The following is a 22,080-nucleotide window of genomic DNA, read 5'->3' as shown; positions in this document are numbered from 1 at the left end:
TTGTTCAATGAACACTTTATTGGAGTATTTCATCGTGGAGGAGTCAGTTTTAATGCTAGAGGGATAGGGCAGGTTTGAGGTTTAGAGGTACAGGAGGAGAGTATGTTTGAAATACTGAGTACTCTGGATGTCAATAAAGCTGTGGGACTGGATGGTATTTCACCACGAGTTTTGAGAGAATGTGCTAAGGAACTGACAGAGCCTTTGACCTGGCTTTTCAATGAAAGTCTGGCTGCAGGAAAGGTGCCGATGGAATTGAAGGAAGGTAAGGTGGTGCCATTGCATAAGGGCGGTAGCAGACTGAAGTGTCTAATTATAGGCCAGTCTGTGTGTCATCAGTAGCTGTTAAGATCTTGGAGAAAGTAGTAAGGGACCGTATACAACATTGGGCAGATGAGGATAATGTTATCTGTGAGAGTCAACATGGATTTGTGAAAGGGTGCTCTTGTTTTAGCAATATGCTAGCCTTTTATAATAAAGTTACAAGAACATTAGATGAGGGAAAGGCATATACTGCAATTTTCTTAGACTTAGCAAAGGCATTTGACAGGGTGCCGCATGATAAGCTGATATTTAAGTTGCAGCACATGGGTCTGGATGTCAGATTGGTCAACTGGATTCAGGATTGGCTGTCTGATAGGTGGAGCAGTTTCAAGGAGGCAGAGGGTTACAAGTGGGGTCCCACAGGGCTCAATACTAGGACCTGTATTGTTTAACCTTTATATCAATGACATTGCAAGGGGATATTCAGTTGTTTGCAGATGATGCGAAGCTAGGAAGGATTATTAGTAATAGTGCAGATGTGGTAGCCCTGCAAGAGGATTTGAATAAGCTAGATAGATGGGCAAATGAATGGGGGTTTCAGTTTAATGCAGCAAAATGTAAGGTCTTGAGGTTTGGGAAACATCGATGGGATGCTGCATACTCTATGGGAGGAGTTATGCTGGAGGAAGTAGGGGAAACAAGAGATCTGGAGTTGATGGTTGATAGAAACCTGATGTTTAGGGGACATATTGCAAAGGTGGTGAAGGTAACACAGAGGATTGCTGCAATTATGAAAAGGACACTGATGTGCAGAGATAAGAGGGTTATCATTTCATTGTATAAGTCTCTGATCAGACCACACTTGGACTATTGTTCTCAGATTTGGTCTCCAGGATTTGAAGGGGATAAATTAACTGTGGAAAGGATACAGAGACGGATGACAAAGATGGTTTCAGGACTGTACAAGGATAGTTACGAGGATCGGCTGAGGGAATGTGGACTGCAGAGTTTGGTGGATGGAAGAAGGAGAAGTGATATGATTGAGACTTTTAAACTGTTGAGAGGTGGTTACAGGGTTGACACTGGGGAGTTCTTTCGCTTGGTTGAACAGCAGGAAGGAGTGATGATGAGAGGCCATCCTTGGAAGTTACAATAGGAAACTGTGAGAAAGTGGGTGAGGGGTGGTTTCTTTGCGTGGAGGGTGGTTGAACCGTGGAATGCATTGCCTGATGGAGTGGTGAGAGCGAGAACGGTCAATGAGTTTAAGGAGTGGTATGATATACTTTGTGTTTCTTAGTGGGGCCGCCCCTCGATGAGTCTTGACAGATTTTATGTTCTTAGGAAGGACCTCCCACGATGAGTCTTTTGACTCCATGGAGGCCTGAATAATAATAATAATAATAATAATAAAAATTATGGAGACAACTACTATATTGGAGCAAAACTTTAGTTTAATATAAACCAAAATGAACACTCGATGTGTTGACCTTCATATCAAGGTCATCATCTGTAGCATACACATATATATACAGAGAAACAAGCTATAATCTACATGGTTTGCTAAAGTTACTGACCAACCGTTAGAACAATTATTGGACTGACCTCTGGTGAAAAAAAAAAAAAACACCTTTACTACATCAAAGCTAGAGTCCTATTATTATAATTATTATCTATTGGGTTACAAAACTAAATTGGCATGGAGAGTAACATGTTTATATATGTATATATGTGTGTGTGTGTGTGTGTGTGTGTGTGTGTGTGTATGTGTGTGTAAAATAAATAAATAAAAAATGATTAAAAAAACTGATTATACATATAAATTTCAACCAATTGGTGAAATAATTTTCAATAAAAGCTGAAAATTGCTTCAAGTCCTCAAGTATGCTAGATATAAGTAGGCTGAATATGTGCCATCCAAATTCTTGGAATTTTTATGCCACCATTATTGTTGACATTAGGGTGGTTAATCTCAGAATTTCACAGGTTTCTTTAAATTTTCTTTCATACCAGGTTTTTGCATGATATAAAGAGCAGGTACTTTTTCTAATCAATTTGGTGTAGGGTGTTGAGAATGTGATCTGAGAGGCCTGTTTCACCAGAATTGTTATATTTAATGTGTCTTTTGAGTTCTTTTTGACGTATAAGGATTGTACGTCCAGTTTCACCAATATAAGGTAAGTTACAGGTGCAGTAAATGCAATAAACTCCAGGATGTACCAATGGGAGGAGAGGATCCTTATAGGAGTTGAATATGTTTTTTAATTTTATAGGTGGTTTAAAAGTGACATTGAGATTATAATGGTGTCGGATTCTATTGATTTTTTCTGATAACCCTTTAATGTATGGGATGGCTATGGTTTTACTGTAATCTCTATTCTTTTTGATGAAGTTTTATGAAGAACTTTATTAATAGTATTTTCGTTATATCCATTATTTATAAATGTGTTGCTAATAATTATTAGCAACACATTAAGAATTAAAGATTATAATCTTTAATTCTTGTTTAAGAGCTTGTTGATTAGAGCAAATTGTTATATGACTCCAAATTTTGCGATGGGTGGTGATATGAGTTAGCATGTATATATTGGTCAGTATGTGTCAGTTTGCAGTAAACCATAAAGGATAGACTGCCTGAGGGAAGACGTGTGACCAGTGTATCCAGGAACGGGAGCAAGTTCTGATTTTCAATTTCTATAGTAAATTGTATGTTGTTTGTTGTTGTTGTTTTATTTATTTTATTTATTTATTTATATATATTATATATATAAACATGTTACTCTCCAGCCCAATTTAATTTTGCAACCCAATAGATAATAATAATAATAGGATTCTAGCTTTGATGTAGTAAAGTGTTTTTTTTTTTTTTTTTTTTTTTTTTTCCCCACCAGAGGTCAGGCCAATAATTGTTGTAATGGTTGGTCATTAACTTTAGCAAACCATGTAGTTTGTAGTGCAGCTTGTTTCTCTGTATATATGTGTATGCTCCAGATGATGACCTTGACATGAAGGTTGAAACGTCGGGTGTTCATTTTGGTTTATATTAAACTAAAGTTTTGCTCTAACACAGTAGTTGTCTCCATAATTTTCCATAATGGATACAATAAATTACCAATCACAAATCTGTCCAGCTATTGAATACTGCTATCACATATGGGGTGGAGTCCCTAAAAGATCCCTCGAAATACTTGACTGAATACAGAAGAGTGCAATTAGATGACTTATTAATGATCCATCTCCTACCCCCCTCACACACACACATGCACACTTTTGCACAGACATTTGGTTTCTGCAATATGTGTATTCTTCAAATATTTTCATGGGAAATAATAATTATTATTATTATTATTACATGACACCTCTAGGGAGCCCAGTGACTCGTCATGGAAGGGCACACTACTCTACTTTGCTAAATACATCTCATCCTCTCCACTGCTACTTAATTCTCCAACTATGACACTACTACCATTAATGCCACCTATTGTCCATCATCACCACCAACAACAATATCTGAAATAGCATGTATAATTCCCCCACTTAGTACTAAGCTCATTTGAACATGTGCAGCCACTGCTCAACATCCCTTCACAGTGCACCTTGAAACCCACAGGACAAGTTTCTTTCCTCCTCCTCCTTCATCCCTGTAACTGCTGTATTGTGGAACAGTCTTGCCGCTGTGTTGTTTCCCAAGGAATACAATATACAGTCTTTTAAATCAAATGTAAACAAGTTCCTTTTTTTCCCAACCACTACCATACATGGTGCTACTCTACTATAGGTTGATCAACCAACCTCTCGTGTATGAGCATAACATAAAAAAGTTAGTTTAAATGATTTTAGTGGGCTTCTGCAAACCTTCAGCTAATGGACTGAATGACAACACTCAAGGATAATGATATTCAAAAATAATCAGCCACTGTAGTGCAATTGCAAGAATAGTGGAACATTGCACCCTTCAATTGGAAAAGACCTGGGTTCCATTCTCTTCATGAGAAGAATCCTTATATGGGCTTTTTCAGTTGAAGGTGAGTTAGCTAATCTCATACGGTCGTAGCAGGGTTTTTTCTCGTAGAAACTTGGGTTTTTCATCCCCGCATACAGACAAATCAGTCTTCAGAACACACAATTTACAGTTGTTGGTGGTGATGATGGGCAATAGATGGCATTAATGGTAGTAGTGTCGTAGTTGGAGGATTAAGTAGTAGTGGAGAGGATGAGATGTATTTAGCAAAGTAGAGTAGTGTGCCCTCCCACGATGAGTCCTTGGGCTCCCTAGAGGTGTCACGTAATAATAATAATAATAATAATAATAATGTTAAATGTCATGTAGGATTAATGTATACTGGCTTTAAAAACAAGCGGTATGAGATTAAGGATGGTATGTATGCGAGACATGTAAGTTTATAAAAGAAATGATATGTGAAATCATGAGAAGGAATGTACATGAAAGTAAGCATGATTCTGGAGGTAAGTGAAGAATAGAAGTATGGAATTATGATTTAGTGGGGATACCGTGCAGCAGTTTGCAAAGAGTACAGAGTGAAGCTCAATTATCTATAGGATATCTTATCAAATATCCTATAGATAATTGATCTGTAGGACTTGGGATGGAAAGAATGAAATTACCCGAGATGGATAGACAGTTGAGGAAGGAAGTGAATGAGAGGGAAAAAAGTGAGGGCACTTGAGATCTTCAGGGATTCGATGATTTGCAATGGGCAAAGCAAATGTGGTAAAAGAATGTATTCCTGGAGACACTTTAGATTGTGCAACTCAAGCTGTAAAATAGAATGAGAGCATAGAGAAAATTTTTTGTGATAGTTCAGATGAATGATTTGAGAAGCACCATAGATTGAATGGCAAAAGATTTGAGGGAGATATTGGAGATGTTAAGATTAAAGAGCAAAAGTTCTAGGATGCTGAATGTACTGCCTAGATAGCGGAGAACTGAGAAAAAGAGCACTGATGATAAATGAAATGGTAACCAGATTGTGTAGGAAGAGAGGGTCTAATCATGTGGATCTACATGAGATGATTTGATCAAAGAAAAGAATTATATTCCAAAGATGGACTGTATTTAAATATGTATGGGAGTAAGTGTTTACAAAGATTATTGTTTAATGGGAATATGTGAATATCAGATCAGGGAAATGGGAGTTATTATGATGAAAGGAAATGAGGACGGCTATCAAAAAGATCATTAACAGGGATGAGGGAAAAATTGGCGGGAAACGATGAAAGGCCTAAATCAAAGTCTAAAAATGCTCTTCTCTGCTTATACACCAAATGCAAGAAGTATAAGAAATAAGAGAGAAGAATTTTTTTTAGATTCTTTTAGTTCAACCTACAATAATAAGGGATAATAGAAACATGGTTGACTGATAATGATATCTTGATTGGAATTGAAGTTAATGGATATAGTATGTTGAAAGAAGACAGAAATTATATAAAAAAGGGAGGAGTGGATATACTACTAATGATGGCAAATGTATTGAATCAATTCAAGTTGGAAGAGCTTGGAGATGGTAGTGAGTGTGGTTTTTAAAGTGTTTTATGTAAAATAAACGTTACTGTAGAAAGGTATTTAACTGGGATTTGTAACAAGACCTGGAATAATATGAACAGGATGAGTGAAAAACATTCATGAAAATTGGTTTAGGTAGTGCAAAAAAGGGCTATCATAATGGATGATTTTAACTTTCAAAATATAAACTGGAAGGAAGCATATGGGAAAAAGGAAAGAGAAATTCTTAAGTTCCTAATGGATCAATATCTTATGGAGTTGATGATGGAGGAAACTTTTGAGTTAAAGATATTAGATTTATTGATAATGTAGGATGATATGATTGCAGAGATATTAACTTTACCACCAGTTAGTAAGAATGATTATGTAGTCCTGATCTAGGAGGTGGTATTTGGAATGCAGAGGTATTTGGAGTAAGAGGAATATGCAGAGGACAGGGGAAAGGCCTAGGAAACAGCTTAATCAATTCCATGGGAAAAGGAACTTGAAAGAAAGTAGATTAATATTGTGTAGGTGATAGTGAAAAATATTTAATGATGGCATAATCATTAATTTGAATGCGTTTGGCATCAGGAGTCTTGAAAAATTATTAATTGATATAAGTCCTAACACAGAGAGTCAGGGAAACTGAATTCTGATGGGAGGAATCATGAGAATCTGTGTAAAAGCACTGATGTTAGGTAACTGTGTTAATGATGGGAATGGTTATTATTATGGAAATGATTATGAAGAGAGAACGATTCTGTATTCATCCGGTTTGAACTTATCAAGCATGTGTAACGATATCTGCATAAGTAAGGAACTAGATAACAACAGATATCTGCAAATTAAGAACAGAGATCTGCAAGTTGTTAAACTGTGTCGTGTATGAAAAAGATGCAAGTAATTTTTTATATCGGTACAAGAATGCTGAGAGTATCAGAAACAAAGGAGTAGAGTTTGTTGCCTTGGTTAATATATATCGGGACCTCATATTGTAGGTATTAGTGACATTAGTGATACCTGGCTATCAGAAGCAGATGTACTAACCAGTATTGAGTGCAAAGAGTATTGTATTTTTAGGAAGGATAGAAAGGACAGGAGAGGTGGATGTATGCTGCTAATGATATCAAATGTCTTGAATCCAATTAGAGTTGAGACCTGTGAGTGCAATACTAGTAACAATTTTTCATGTGGGAGTGAGTTTGAAGCCATCTGGTGTGAGGTGGAGTCTAACAAGATTAAATACGCAGTGGAGTGTTGTTACAGACTTGGTGGATCGGTTGCTAGTGATGAAGAAATGCATCAACAAATAAATACGATGGGTATGAAAAGAGTAATCATAATGGGAGACTTTCATTATCCGAACATTGATTGGGTAGCTATGAAATCACATGAAGAGAATGAAACTGAATTTATTGAGCTGTTGTGAGATAATTTCCTCAAGTAGCATGTGATGGAAGGAACTCAAGGTTAAAGAGTGTTACATTTCATTATAGTGTCAGAGGAGGTTCCAGTTAAAGATGTAACTATTCTGCCTCTAGTTGGTGACAGTGATCATGTGTTACTCACTTGGGAAGTGGCTGAGTTTATGAGTGTTCCATTCAGAAAATGGTACATGCTGAACTACAAAGCAGGCAGTTATGACTACTTGAGGGGTATGCTGGGTTCTGTGCAATGGTATCAGTTATTGGATGGAAAGTATATCGAGTGCACTGGAAGTGTTTAAAAAATACTTAAACAATGTGATATCAGAATATATCCCAAGAGTTCAAAGAATAAGTAGAGTAGGTGTGAAATGAATGTGTAATCTTATCAAAAAACGAATTTATAATTTCAAAATTATTTTTATTTTTCAACATAAATTCCAGCGATGCTCCAGCGCCATTATCTCGTTCCTGTAGTGGTTCTCAGTAAGATCTGCAAAATACCCTTCTATAGCTGCAATCACCTCTTGATTCAAAGAAAAACACTGACCAACAAGGAAGGGTTTTAGTTTTGGGAAGAGATAGAAGTAAGACGGAGCCAAATCTGGGGAATAGGGTGGATGTTCCAACAATTCATAGTGCAGATCCTTTAATTTTCCGATTGCCAAAACCTTTGTGGGCATGTTCATTGTCCTGATGAAAGATAATTTTTTTCTTCTGCAAACCGGGTCTCTTGTCATGAAGAGACCCAGTTTGCCCTTGTTTTGTTTTATCCTTTTCAAGATAATTAATAAACCAAAAACCTTTAACATCCCAAAACACCGATGCCATGACCTTTCCATCAGATGGAACTGACTTTGTCTTCTTTGGCGCTGAACAACCTGCTTCTGTCCACTGTTTTGACTGCTGTTTGGATTCTGGTGTGTAATGGTGAATCCAAGTCTCACCCATAGTAATAAATTGACTAAAAAAATCAGTTTTATTCTTATTAAAATGCTCCAAGCACTGTTCAGAGATTTTCATGTGAGTGCATTTTTTATCTGCTGTGAGCAAACGCAGCGTCCATCTTGCGCAAAGCTTTTTCATATGCAATTCTTCATGCAAAATATAACCTACATGTTCTTTTGAAATGTCTATAGTCTCAGCAATTTCACGCACTTAGACTCGCTGGTCATACAACAACACTTTTTTGGACGTCCTTCACGTGAATCATCTTCAAGGCTGGTACGGCCACGTTTAAACTCAGCAGTCCATTTCTTAATTGTTGAAAACGAAGGAGAAGAGTGCACATAAACTTTTATGAACTTCAAATGAATTTCTTTTGTTGTTAAACATTCTTTTTCAAAGAATTTTTAACCGCACGATACTGAATTTTATCCATTTTAAGGGATACTGACAACACTTTTTTTATACAGCTGTATAAAACAAACTGCTTGATAGAATGACTTGCAATTTTACATGGATGCTTATGACAGATGTACTACCAACTTAAAAAAAAAATCTTGCCGATAGTGTTGCCATCTATGGTCGAGGCTGAGAACTTTTCAGACCACACACACACACACACACACACATATATGTAATTATATGCTTCAACTCGGTTGTTGTGATACATTTTTAAAAATAGATTTAATGACTTAAAAACCGAGATTACTTATAAAGATTTAATAAGATTAATACAACTAGTTTCGGCTTATAATAGCCTTCATCAGGTATTCTTAAAGGAAGAGAATAGTAATAAACATTGAAGTATCTAAAAACTTGAAAATACAGGTAAAATATCGCCACACATAATTGTTACATAAAAAACGTTGTATTTTTTCAAGTTGTTCTAACAGACGTGCCATTGTTTATTGCAAGTATGCGTGCAGACTCACGTGAACGCCAATATTGAATAACTGTAGCATGGCTATCTGGGATGTTATAACTCAAATTGTTGTTTAAGTGGACAGGATTCAGAAGGATTTCCCTTGATTCTATAATTTTTCTCTCAAACTCATCATCAGAGCGAAAAATATTTTCTGATCTATCCCAGCAAACGGAGTGGCTTTGTTGATCATCATTAGGATTATTTGAAAAAAGAACATGACTGGATAATGCAGTTGCATGTGATCTTTTGTAAGAGCTGTCTCTTTTATGCTCTTCTATACGTTGCTCAACAGATTTGTTAGTTTGTCCGAAATAAGGGATATTGCAATCGCACCATAATTTATATACACCTGGATATTTTAGGTTGTGATGAGGAGGCTTTGGATGACTGATTAGAGAACGGATTTTTGGAACGGTATCGATTAATCGATATAAGAAGAAGGGTATAATCGATTTTCATTATAAATAATGCTAAACCTTCAACAGATAATATTTCTCTGGCTGAAAGACAAGCCCTAAAAAATCTAAAACAGAACAGTAACATTATTATTTTACCTGCTGATAAAGGCAATTCCACAGTCATCCTCAACTCCGAAGATTACCACAACAAAATGCTTCAATTACTTGGAGATAGTTCGACATATTCAATTCTTCAGGAAGATCCCACAAGAGAATTACAAAACCGTACAAACAACTTGTTAAAGACTGCGAGTGAACTTCCTCATAATGTTCGGCTCTCTACATCCTCTTATCCCACGCATCTGGAGTTCCCAAAATTCATAAAGAAAACATCCCTCTTCGCCCAATTGTGGAAGGAATTGATTCACCTACATATAAACTTTCAAAATATCTAGCAAAGTACCTCAAGTGTTTCTTCAATAAATCTTCATCTTTCATCAAAAACACCACAGATTTTGTTTCACATATAAAAGATATTCCCATCAATGAAAATGACATTCTAGCAAGTTTTGACATTATATCTTTGTCTACTAACGTTCCTACAGATGAGGTACTTACATTACTAAAGGATAAATTATCCAAAAAATGTTTGCTTTATTAAAACATTGCATTCATTCTGGTTACTTCAAATATCAGGACTCCGTTTACCAACAAAAACAAGGCCTGGCAATGGACAATCCTTTGTCCCCAGTTCTAGCTAACATCTTCTTTGAAGATGATGAAACGAAAGCCATATCTTCCTTCTCATTTAAACCGAAAGTTTGGAAAAGATATGTTGATGATATTTTCATTGTTTGGAATCACGGGCACACATCTCTCATACTTTTCTTAATCATCTTAACATCCAACATCCTAATATAAAATTTACTGTTGATCTAGAAAATAATAACTCCTTGCCTTTCCTGGATGTCATGCTTACACGTTGCTCTGAAAGATTAAAAATCTCTATATGCAGAAAACCTACTCATACCAATAGATATCTGCATAATCTTTCTCATCATTTTCCACCACAAAAACTTGGAACTATATCTACCTTAGGACACAGAGCACGCTCTCTCTTGATTGAACAAGATGAACTACAAAAAGAAATAAATCAACTCTCGCTTATCTTTAAACAAAATGGTTACTCTGAAAAAAAGATTAAGAAATTTCTTCTGGATCCTCCTAGGCAGTGCACCACAGGAACTAGTAATTTTAAAGGCAGCATCTCCATCCCTTATATTAGCACAGTCTCTAACAAATTAGCAAAAGTCCTTAAAAAATATAACATCAAGACGTTCTTCACCACCCTTCCAAAAATCCGTTCTCTAATCCGTCATCCAAAGCCTCCTCATCACAACCTAAAATATCCAGGTGTATATAAATTATGGTGCGATTGCAATATCCCTTATTTCAGACAAACTAACAAATCTGTTGAGCAACGTATAGAAGAGCATAAAAGAGACATCTCTTACAAAAGATCACATGCAACTGCGTTATCCAGTCATGTTCTTTTTTAAAATAATCCTAATGATGATCAACAAAGCCACTCCGTTTGCTGGGATAGATCAGAAAATATTTTTCGCTCTGATGATGAGTGTGAGAGAAAAATTATAGAATCAAGGGAAATCCTTCTGAATCCTGTCCACTTAAACAATAATTTGAGTTATAACATCCCAGATAGCCATGCTGCAGTTATTCAATATTGGCGTTCACGTGAGTCTGCACACATACTTGCAATAAACAATGGCACGTCTGTTAGAACAACTTGAAAAAATACAACGTTTTTTATGTATCAATTATGTGTGGCAATATTTTACCTGTATTTTCGAGTTTTTAGATACTTCAATGTTTATTACTATTCTCTTCTTTTAAGAATACCTGATGAAGGCTATTATAAGCCGAAACTAGTTGTATTAATCTTATTAAATCTTTATAAGTAATCTCGGTTTTTAAGTCATTAAATCTATTTTAAAAAAAAAATATATATATATATATATATCTGGGTAGTGGTCCCTTATATATATATATAAGGGGCCACTACCCAGACTGGTTTTGACCTTTTGCAAACTAGACTGACTTGTATGTTTGCTTTCTTGGGAAATGGACTAAAAAACCAGGTTTATATTTAAAATAACTTGGTATCTTTAACACATATATATATATATATATATATATATATAATATAATATAATATATATTCCCACGCCTAAAGAAATCAGACAATCCGATGAAACATTTTGCGTTTTGAATAAATTTAATTGTTTTTTCTTGTTCTCGGTTCTAAGTCAGTATATATTATTATTATTATTATTATTATTATTTGACACCTCCAGGGAGTCCTAAGACTCATCGAGGGAGGGCACCTACTCTACACCTCTCCGTCTCCACCACTCAACCCAACCTCATCCACAAACCGCCTCATCTACACCAACGCCATCAACTGTCCACCACCACCAGTATTATTTTCACAGACAATCAAACACCCATGCCCACCACAGGATTCGAACGCGCAGCCTTTTGACTGGAGAGCGGATATGCTAATCACCTTGCCAACCAGGTCAGCATCTAATCAGACTGGTGAACACTTTTAATGGACTGATATGAATCACTATCAAGACAATCAGAACATACAAACACTCTGCCAAATAACTGATAGTACAGGAATAGCATAGAGTAGTAGTAGTCCTAAAGTATGCTGAAGTATAGTATCTGCCTGACATTAAGTTTACTAGGCTCAGTATTCCAGGAACTCATTTATCCACAGAAGCACACTCAGAGAGGGCAAGTTCCACTCATCACTGCCAAGTGTTGTTCATATTCATATTATATATATATAATATGAATATGAACATATTATATATATATATATATATATATATATAATATATGTTTTATATATATATTATATATTTCTTCCAGCTTCTATGTGCATTAACATGACTATCATAAACCTGTATCTGATTTGTTCCAAAAGAAAACCAAAAAACCAACCAACCAAATGACAGTAGCTACAACCACAGAGATAGCAGCACATGCAGTTGAACTCAATCACTTTCCAAAAATAAAAAATGTAATTATTTCCATGTCTCTCAAAAAAATGGAATAAAATTAAGAATATCAGCAGCCATAGCTATAATAAATTTTAAATTCTTCTGCCAGCATTGTAACACTGTCAGAAGAATTTAAAGAAGTTAGCATAGGAGGCAGGAATATAAACAATGTAAGATATGCAGATGATACAGTACTGCTAACTGAAAATAAAAAAAAAGATCTTCAAAACCTACTAGAAGGGACGCTGAAACTAAGTGAAAAATAAGGACTTAATTTCAACTTCAAAAAAAAAATCAAAACTATGCTGGTAACAAGAGAAAAAGGGAAAATACCCAATATAAATATTAAGATCAGAGGAAATACTTTAGATCAAGTAGAGAGTTATATATATTTGGGTCAACTAATTACAGAGAATGGAAAGACAACACCGTCAGTGTTCACTGTTTCTAGATTGTATCTGAAGTTTGGCAAAACCTTCCACCAAGCAAAATTCTTTTGATAAAGAAATATTAAGAATAAAAATTGCTAGATCAACCTTCATTAGCATGAAAAACCTTCTGAATCAAGGGAAATTCCCACAAAAACAAGAATTAGGCTGTCCAGTGCTACACATGGTCAATACTACTATATGGAGCAGAAAGCTGGACAATATCAAAATATTGTGAAAATAAACTAAAATCCTTTGAGATGTAGATCCTAAGAAGAATTCTTAGAGTCTCATGGACTGCCAAAAAAACTAATTTAGAAATATTAGTGATGATTGGAGAAGATAGGACTCTGTTGAAAACCATTAAGAAAAGGAAAACCACTTACCTTGGTCACATAGTAAGGCAGGAATCCCCACAAAAAAGGAATGATACAAAGAAAAAGAAGAGGAAGACAAAGAACAAATTGGATAGGAAATATTAAGGACTGGACCTTTTTTGTCCTATGAAGAATGTAAAAGAGAAGCACAAAACCGTACATGGTGGAATCTCATGGTAGTCAACCTCCTGGAAGGAGATGACATCTGACAAGAGATAGCACTGTCAGTGTTCACTGTTCCTACATTGTATCTGAAGTTTGACAAAACCTTCCAGCAAGCAAAATTCTTTTGGATCATTAACCCAGAATATAACATGTACTACAGTATATGTTTCTTTATTTTGATGATGGCTATCCTGAAATGACTTTACTTCATCCTGTTGCTGTATTTCATCTTTAATCATATTTTATGTTTCTAGTTCCGAGAGTTTTACATTAGTCTTTTTAATTATTCACAGTTTTAACTTTTTAAGCTTTTTATGTATTTTGAATCCCACCTAATTTCACTTTTAATCTTTTTAAGTTTTATGTTGCTATTTATTATTGACATTAAATTATCCTTAGCAATTAATTTTTTATTCATAGTATATCTTTTATTCATATTTTTAAGCATTGTTCATGTTTTACATTTTTTTCAGTTTCAGTGACGTTCTCTCTCTCTCACTATTTTACTTATCGTTAATATTCATTCACCACATTTCCAATTTTGACTTCAACTTCTTTGGATTATAATTGCCAAATACAGCCAAGTTAAATCATTGTGAATGATATTAACAAAATGTATCATCATTTTGTTAATATTTTTTAGTACTTTCTTAATTTTAAAAGAGCTGCAGTCAAAAAACATGTTCTGATTAAAGGGCACTCCATAAAAATAAAGCTTTTCTTATCTCTTTATATCAAATATAAAAAAAAAAGGAATTATTCCCACCAAAGTAGAGATGCTAAGGGAAATAGTAGCAGTGGTTTTGAGGCAGTATAGTGTGAGATAGAGGTGAATAGAATGAAATACTTAGCCGGATGTTGCTATAGACCTGGTAATGTGGAGGATAGTGACCATGAAATGTGTAAACAAATTAGCTAAGCAAATAAGAAAAGGGTAATCATTATGGATAATTTTAATTATGTCAGTATAGACTTAAATGATGAAATAGAATCCATAAGTAAAGAAAATGAATTTTTTGAATTTTTGAGGGACAACTACACTGTGTCAGGCAGTGTGTTACAGAGGGAATGCAAGGTTCAAGGATTTTAGATTCAATTAATCTCATTACTCACTCTCTCTCTCTCTCTCTCTCTCGCTCTCTGATTGGTTAGAATTGACTGTGAAGTAGTTACCTGAGTGGTTTTCAACCATGTGAGGATTTCTGTGAGGAAAGGATATTTATAAAACTGCAAGACTGGCAATTATGAAAAGCTCAGAAAACATCTTGCAGCTGTTGCATGGAATGAAGAGTTGGGTGGAAAGGAGATTAGTGCTGCTTGGTTGCTATTCAAGAACTATGTAGTAGAAGCAGTGTCTAAATGTAATCAGTAATCAGAAGGTTAAAAAGGTATGTGTGAAATGGATGAATACAAATATTAAACATGCAAATACAGAAGAATAAGGCATTATGGAAGCAACATAAGATGAGTGTTACACACATCAAAGTTGTCAAGGATGTGAACTATGTTAAAATTGTAATACCATTGATATTATATTGAATATATGGTGGATACGAAGCGTATAAGGAGTGATGATATATTTCATCTATATTGATGTAGATTTGATTAATAATCAGTTCCATAAGGAGTACAAAAAACGTGCAAGGAGGATGACTCGGTTGATAAGGGTCGCTAAAGTGCAGTATGAATAGCAGTTAGCTAATGAAGTCAAAAAAACACCCTATGGACTTCTTCAAGTACGTAGTCAGCAGAAAAATGAATGATTATGGAAGGATCACATTGATTACAGAAAATGGTAATGGAATAACTGTTATGGATATAGCTGATATATTAAAAGAGTAGTTCATAACAGCATTTCATCCTTGTAAATATGACATTTTGCATAGTTTGAGAACAGTGAAAGGAGAGGAGGAGAAATTGTCTGTGATTGGACAAGAGGTATATTTGCAATTGAGTAAACTTGATGTTAATAAGGCAGTGAAACTTAATGTTATATTACCTGATGTTTAGAGAGAGAGCATGCCAAGCTGGGTTGACATCTGATTTTATTAATAAGTCTTGCATTGGTCAAGTTCCAATGGAGTGGAAGAAAGGAAAAATTTTATTATTTCCTAAGGGTGTTGACAGAACTCAAGCTTCAAATTATATGGCAACTGACCTTGTTGAGACTATAACTGACCTCATTGAGTCAGAGACGGGAGATTCTCCACCACGCAGAGAGATGACTGGTATGATAGAAGGCGAGAGAAGTAACAATAAAATAAGAGTGGGGAGTATGGAAAGGTTGGATGATTCTGAAGTTTTAGGAGATAGTCTCAATTGGGAGGATGAATGGCAAACGAGAGTGGCAGACTTACAGAGAGAGAGAGATAGATGAGCTGAAAGAGCAAGTGGAATGTCTGGGGAATGAGATGAGAAGTGTGAAAGATGATATTAAGCAGATGGAAGAGACGAATGCAAGGCGAATCAGAGGAGGAGTGAGAGAGAGTTATGGGAATGAGAGAAGAGGAGATAATAGGAACAATAGAGGAAATGAAATGAGAGAGAGTCATGGGAATGGTAGAAGAAGAGAGAATAGAAACAGTATAAGAGAGGGAATGAGAGAGAGTTGTGTGAATGATAGAAGAGGTGAGAATAGGATAAGTGGAAGAGAGGGAATGAGTGTCAGATATAGGAATGATAGAAGAGGAAAGCATGGAAACAGCAGAAGAGAGGGAATGAGAGGAATGTAAGGGATCACAGGGACTAGGGATAGAGTGATGTCAGGAAGGCAGGTAAGTAGGGGAGCACAGAGAGAAACTATTACAAGAGAGAGAGTGAGGGATGCATGTGCGCAATCGAAGAATAGGGTGGTAAGAGGTGCAATGTATGGGGACTCAACGATTTGTGGCGTTCAAGATAGGATGCGTGAGGAGTGTTTGCCAGGAGGAAAGATAAAAAGTGTGGCTTTGGCAGTTAAGAGAGGTGAAAGCATGGATGAGATGATTGTGATGGTGGAAACAAATGACTTGAGTGGTCGTGTCAATAGGGCAGCGAGAGATATGAGATTCTTGCTTGAGGTGGTACGAAAGAAGACACAGAGAGGAAAGATAGTGTGTGTGTTGCCTAGGTATGATAATGACGAGCTGAGCAGAAGAGCAGTGATATTGAATGGCATAATAATGAGAATGTGTTGGAAGAGAGGGTTGGAATATGTAGATGCTTGGAGTGTGTTTGAGGGCAGAGAGGAATTGTATGCAAGAGACTGCTTACATTTGAATGAGGAAGGACGTAGGCATCTGGAGAGATTGCTGTTCTGAACGAGCCAGTGTGTCCCAGTGTGGATGGTAGCAGGGGTGGCCTCTTCTGGGAATGGGTACTTGGGAGAAGGGGGACGACATCAGGTAACACTGAGCACAGTGGAGTCTAGAGTGGATAATGCTGAGTATAGAAACAAGCATTTTTATCCTTTATACTAATTCCAGGAGTATTCGGAATAAGGGAGAGGAATTGGTGGCACTGATAGCATCAGCCTGGCCAAAGATTATTGGGATCACCGAGAAGTGGTTGACAGAAGAGGATATAATAACAGGAATGGAAGTAGCTGGGTACAACATTTTTCAGCAGGATAGGAAGGGAAAGCGTGGTGGTGGAGTACTGCTTATGATAAGTGACGACCTATGCCCTCTAACAGTGGAGGCTTTGGAAAGCTGTGACACTAATGATTTTGAAAGCATATGGTGTGAGGTAGAGGTGGGCAAGACAGGATATTTAGTGGGGGTGTTGCTAAGACCAAGGAGCACAGAGGTTGGGGACCACGAGATGTTGAGACAATTGAGCGTGGCAAGTGCAAGAAGAATGATTGTTATGGGAGATTTTTAACTTCAGCAGTATAAATTGGGGAGAGGAAGATGCATGTAGCAATAAGGGAATGGAATTTCTAGAATTCTTCAGGGACAAACGTCTTAGGCAACGTGTAACAGAGGGAACAAGAGGTTCAAGAGTTTTGGATTTGGTTATAGCATCAGAAGAGTTGATAATAACTGAGATGACATCTCTCCCACCAGTTGGAGAGAGTGACCATGTGGTTTTGACATGGAAAATGAATAGACATGCAGGAGTATCAAAGAGAATGTGGAATTATAAAGTAGGTGATTATAATAGTCTTAGAAGTCAACTTGGTGAAGTTTCGTGGAGGGAGGAATTGGAAGGCCGGGATATCATTAGTGCTTGGGAAATTGTGAAGGAATATTTGTTAGCAGCAATGGTAAGCTGTATTCCACGAGTGAAGAAGAGGACACAATTTGGAGTAAAGTGGATGACAAACAATATTAAACAGGAACTGCATCCAAAAAAGAGGCTATGGAAGAGATATAAGGAGACAGGTGAAGAAAAGATCCATGAAGAATATAAGAGACAGGCCAGGAGAGTGACTAGTATGGTAAGGAAGGCAAAACTGGATTATGAGAAAAGATTGGCTCTTAGATCCAAAGAAAATCCTAGTTAATTTTTTAGTTATGTGGCCAGTAGGAGGAGAAATCACTGTGGAAGAATGACATTGTGGGATAAAAATGGGAATAGAGCGACTGATGCAGAGGACATAGTGGAATTGTTCGAAGAACACTTTATTGGAGTATTTTATCCTGGAGGAATTAATTTTAATACTAGAGGGATAGTGCAGGTTTGAGGTTTTAGAGGTACAGGAGGCAAGTGTGTTCCGCATACTGAGTACTCTGGATGCTAGTAAAGCGGTGGGATTGGATGGTATTTCACCACGAGTTTTGAGAGAATGTGCTAAGGAACTGACAGTGCCTTTGACCTGTCTTTTCAATGAAAGTCTGGCTGCAGGAAAGGTGCCAGTGGAATGGAATCAAGGTAAGATAGTGCCATTGCATAAGGGCGATAGCAGACTAAAAGTGTCTAATTATAAGCCAGTTTGTGTGTCATCAGTAGTTAGTAAGATCTTGGAGAAAGTAGTGAGGGACGGTATACAGGATTGGGCAGATGAGGTTAATGTTATCTGTGAGAGTCAACATGGATTTGTGAAGGGGCGCTCTTGTTTTAGCAGCATGCTAGCCTTTTATGATAGAGTTACAAGAACATTAGATGAGGGAAGGGCATATACTGCCATTTTCCTAGACTTAGCAAAGGCATTTGACAGGGTGTCACATGATAAGCTGATAGTCATGTTGCAGCACATTTGTCTGGATGTCAGATTGGTCAACTGGATTCAGGATTGGATTGTCTGATAGGTATCAGAGAGTTGTGTATGGTGGAGCAGTATCAAAGAGGCAGAAGGTTACAAGTGGTGTTCCACAGGGCTCAGTGCTGGGACCTATATTGTTTAACCTTTATATCAATGACATTGTCCGTGGATTGCAAGGGGATATTCAGTTGTTTGCGGATGATGCGAAGCTGGGAAGGGTTATTAGTGATAGTGCAGATGTGGTAGCCCTGCAAGAGGATTTGAATAAGCTAGACAGATGGACAAATGAACGGGTGTGTCAGTTTAATGCAGCAAAATGTAAGATCTTGAGGTTTACGACACATCGATGGGACACTGCAGGCTCTATGGGAGGAGTTAAACTGGAGGAAGTAGGGGAGACAAGAGATCTGGTGTTGATGATTGATAGAGAACTGAAATTAGTGGAATATTGCAAAGGTAGTGAAGATAACACAGAGGATTGCTGCAATAGTGAGAAGGACACTGACCTGCAGAGATAAAATGGTTATCATTCCATTGTATAAGATTTTGATCAGACCACACTTTTGACTATTGTTCTCAGATCTGGTCCCCAGGATTTGAAGGGGATAAATTAATTGTGGAAAGGGTACAAAGGCAGATAACAAAGATGGTGTCGGGACTGTACAATATTAGTTATGAGGATCGGCTGAGAGAGTATGGACTGCAGAATTTGGTGGATAGAAAAAGGAGAGGCAATATGATAGAGACATTTAAACTGTTGAGAGGTGGTTACAGGGTTGACACTGGGTAGTTCCTTCGCTTGGTTGAATAGCGGGAAGGAGTCATGACAAAGGGCCATCCCTGGAAGTTACAAAAGGAAACTGTGAGAAAGAGGGGGGGGGGGTTCTTTGCATGCACGGTGGTTGAACCAATGAATGCATTGCCTGATGGAGTGGGGAGATCGAGAATGGTCAATGCGTTTAAGGAGTGCTATGACAGACTTTCTGGTTCTTAGGAGGGACCTCCCTTTATGAGTCTTGATAGACTTGTGTTTCTTAGAAAGGACCTCCCACGATGAGTCTTTTGACTCCATGGATGCCTGAGTAATAATAATAATAATAATAATAATAATCTGTGTGTTAGGTGTTGAGGTTAGTGAGAACCAGAATCCAGAATTTGGTCAACAGACATGATATTCTCATCAGTGAAGCATGCAAATCCGTGCTTTAGTAATCTGCTTACTTATTACAATAATGTGAAAGGAAATATTGCACAAAGGAGATGGATACACAGTAGTATACTTAGATTTTACAAATTTCTGATGGATTGCCAGATGATAAGTTCATAGATAAACTAAAATGAATGTGTTTGTTATTATTAGATTAGTGCATTGGTTAGAAAATTGTCATTTTGATAGATATCAGCAACTTGTGGGAGTGCAGTATCAAAGAAGGGTAATGTCAATAGTTGTGTGCCTCAGAGATCTGTTTTAAGGCCATTTCTATTTAACTTTTATGTTAATGAAGTTTCAGTTTTGATATTCAGTTTTATTTATCCAACACATAAGAGGTGCAAGAACCTATGGCACATTAGTGTCATGTGTGTGGTGCAGACAAGGATTTAGAAAGAAATAATATTTGCAAATGATGCAAAGTTGAGAAGAACTATGATAAATAAAGTAGATGTTGTGGCTTTATAAGAGAACTTGAATAGACTGAGTGAATGAGCACAGGACAGGGATTAACAGTTCATCAGAAAACAAAGATGGCATATATTGTATACACTTGGTGGGAATATATTGGAGGAGGTATGGGAAAATCAGAAATCTGGGGTGATGGTGGGCAGGAATATAAAACTTAGAGGACACAATGCTAAAATTGTGAGGACAGCACAACAAATCCTAACAACAATGATGCAGAGGACATTGATGTTTAGAAGTAAATATTGTCTGGTCCTATTGTATAAAGCCTTGATTAGGCCACATATGGACCATTGTGCATAGATTTGTCACCTGGTTTGCAAAATGATGAAGAGATATTGGAAAAGATTCAGAATTGATTGACTAAGATGATTTTGGTCTTTGGAATGTTGAGTATGAAGAAAGGTAAAGATGATGCATTTTGCAGATTCTAGTAGTAGGAAGAGAAGTGATATGATAAAGATATATAAATTTGATAAGGGGTTCTAATCACATTAATGTTGAAGAGAATTTTCATAGAATGGTTGGACTCGGGGGGGGGGGGAGAACAAGAGTTCACCCCTGGAGGTGAGTGAGAAGTGGGTTTTTTTTGCATGGAGAATTGCAAACAGTTGAACTTCATGCTCTCAGAAATGCATGAGAGTGTGGCATCTGTATGGATGCATTTCAAATGCGATTTGATGAGCTGTGTGTATAACTGGGACTTCCAATGATGAGCCATTCTTCATGGAAGTCTGAGATAATATAATAAGGGTATAATTATTATTATTAGTAGCACATGACACCTCCAAGCAATCATTGTAAGAGGGTACTTTAAACTTCCATCTACATACACACAATACTACAAACTATCAACTACACACAGTGCTATTTACTGCCTAACAGTATTTTCTGTCTATAAATTTGGGTGTAGTAGAACTGAATTGCCCTTGTATGTGAATGAAAAACTGTCAGTGTGTGTGTGTGTATATATATATGTTGATTTATAATTGATTCACTTGTATTTTTGTGTATCTTATATTCTCTTTTTTCTTTTGTAGTGTGTGGCAACATTGACATTCGAAACTCAGTTAAGAACTTTAAGAAATTGGAAAACTGTACAGTTATTGAAGGGTTCCTTCAGATCCTGCTGATAGATAATGGAGTTCCAAAAGATTATGAGAACATATCCTTTCCACAACTGAAAGAAATTTCTGGCTATTTATTATTATATAGAGCTTCAGGACTCCAATCATTAGGAAAGCTTTTCCCAAACCTAGCAGTGATTCGTGGCAATTTGTTGTTTCACAACTATGCATTTGTTGTATTTCAAATGCTCCAACTTCATGAAATTGGATTGTATAGTCTTACAGATATCTTGAGAGGCTCAGTCAGGATTGAAAAAAATCCTGCCCTTTGCTACCTGGACACTATAAACTGGGACAGAATTGCAAGAAGTGGAAGTGGAGGCCATTTCATAAAAGAGAACAAACCAGGGATAGAGTGTCCTAATACTTGCCCAAGTGATGGTTCTTGCCATTCTGTTGGAAAATCTGGTAGCAAGTTTGGATTTTGTTGGAATTCTCTCCATTGTCAGAAAGGTAATAATTAATTTAAAATTATATTTACTATAACAGGAATTTAACCACCAAACTGGCCATATTTACTGAAACATATTAAAAATTTTATCAAACATGCTATTCCATTGGTATCCAGA

At 36.6% G+C, this 22,080-nt stretch overlaps 1 protein-coding gene across 3 annotated transcripts in view; it reads left to right on the top strand.

Annotated features, from left to right (window-relative positions):
- Positions 1–22,080, top strand: part of LOC150100615 (insulin-like peptide receptor) — a 782,259-nt gene that overhangs the window by 157,886 nt on the left and 602,293 nt on the right. For all 3 annotated transcript variants that reach the window (XM_090401273.1, XM_090401271.1, XM_090401272.1), the window contains exon 3: positions 21,425–21,964. In XM_090401273.1, coding sequence (XP_090257399.1) covers positions 21,425–21,964 — 540 coding nt within the window. The remainder of the gene's footprint in view (positions 1–21,424; positions 21,965–22,080) is intronic.

Source organism: Typopeltis vanoorti, chromosome 12, assembly GCF_054136105.1.
Source record: "Typopeltis vanoorti isolate ZY-2024b chromosome 12, IOZ_Tvanoo_1.0, whole genome shotgun sequence".
Taxonomy (NCBI): Eukaryota; Metazoa; Arthropoda; class Arachnida; order Uropygi; family Thelyphonidae; genus Typopeltis; species Typopeltis vanoorti.
Note: the sequence above shows the minus strand (reverse complement) of the source record. Positions and strands in the feature narration are given on the sequence as shown.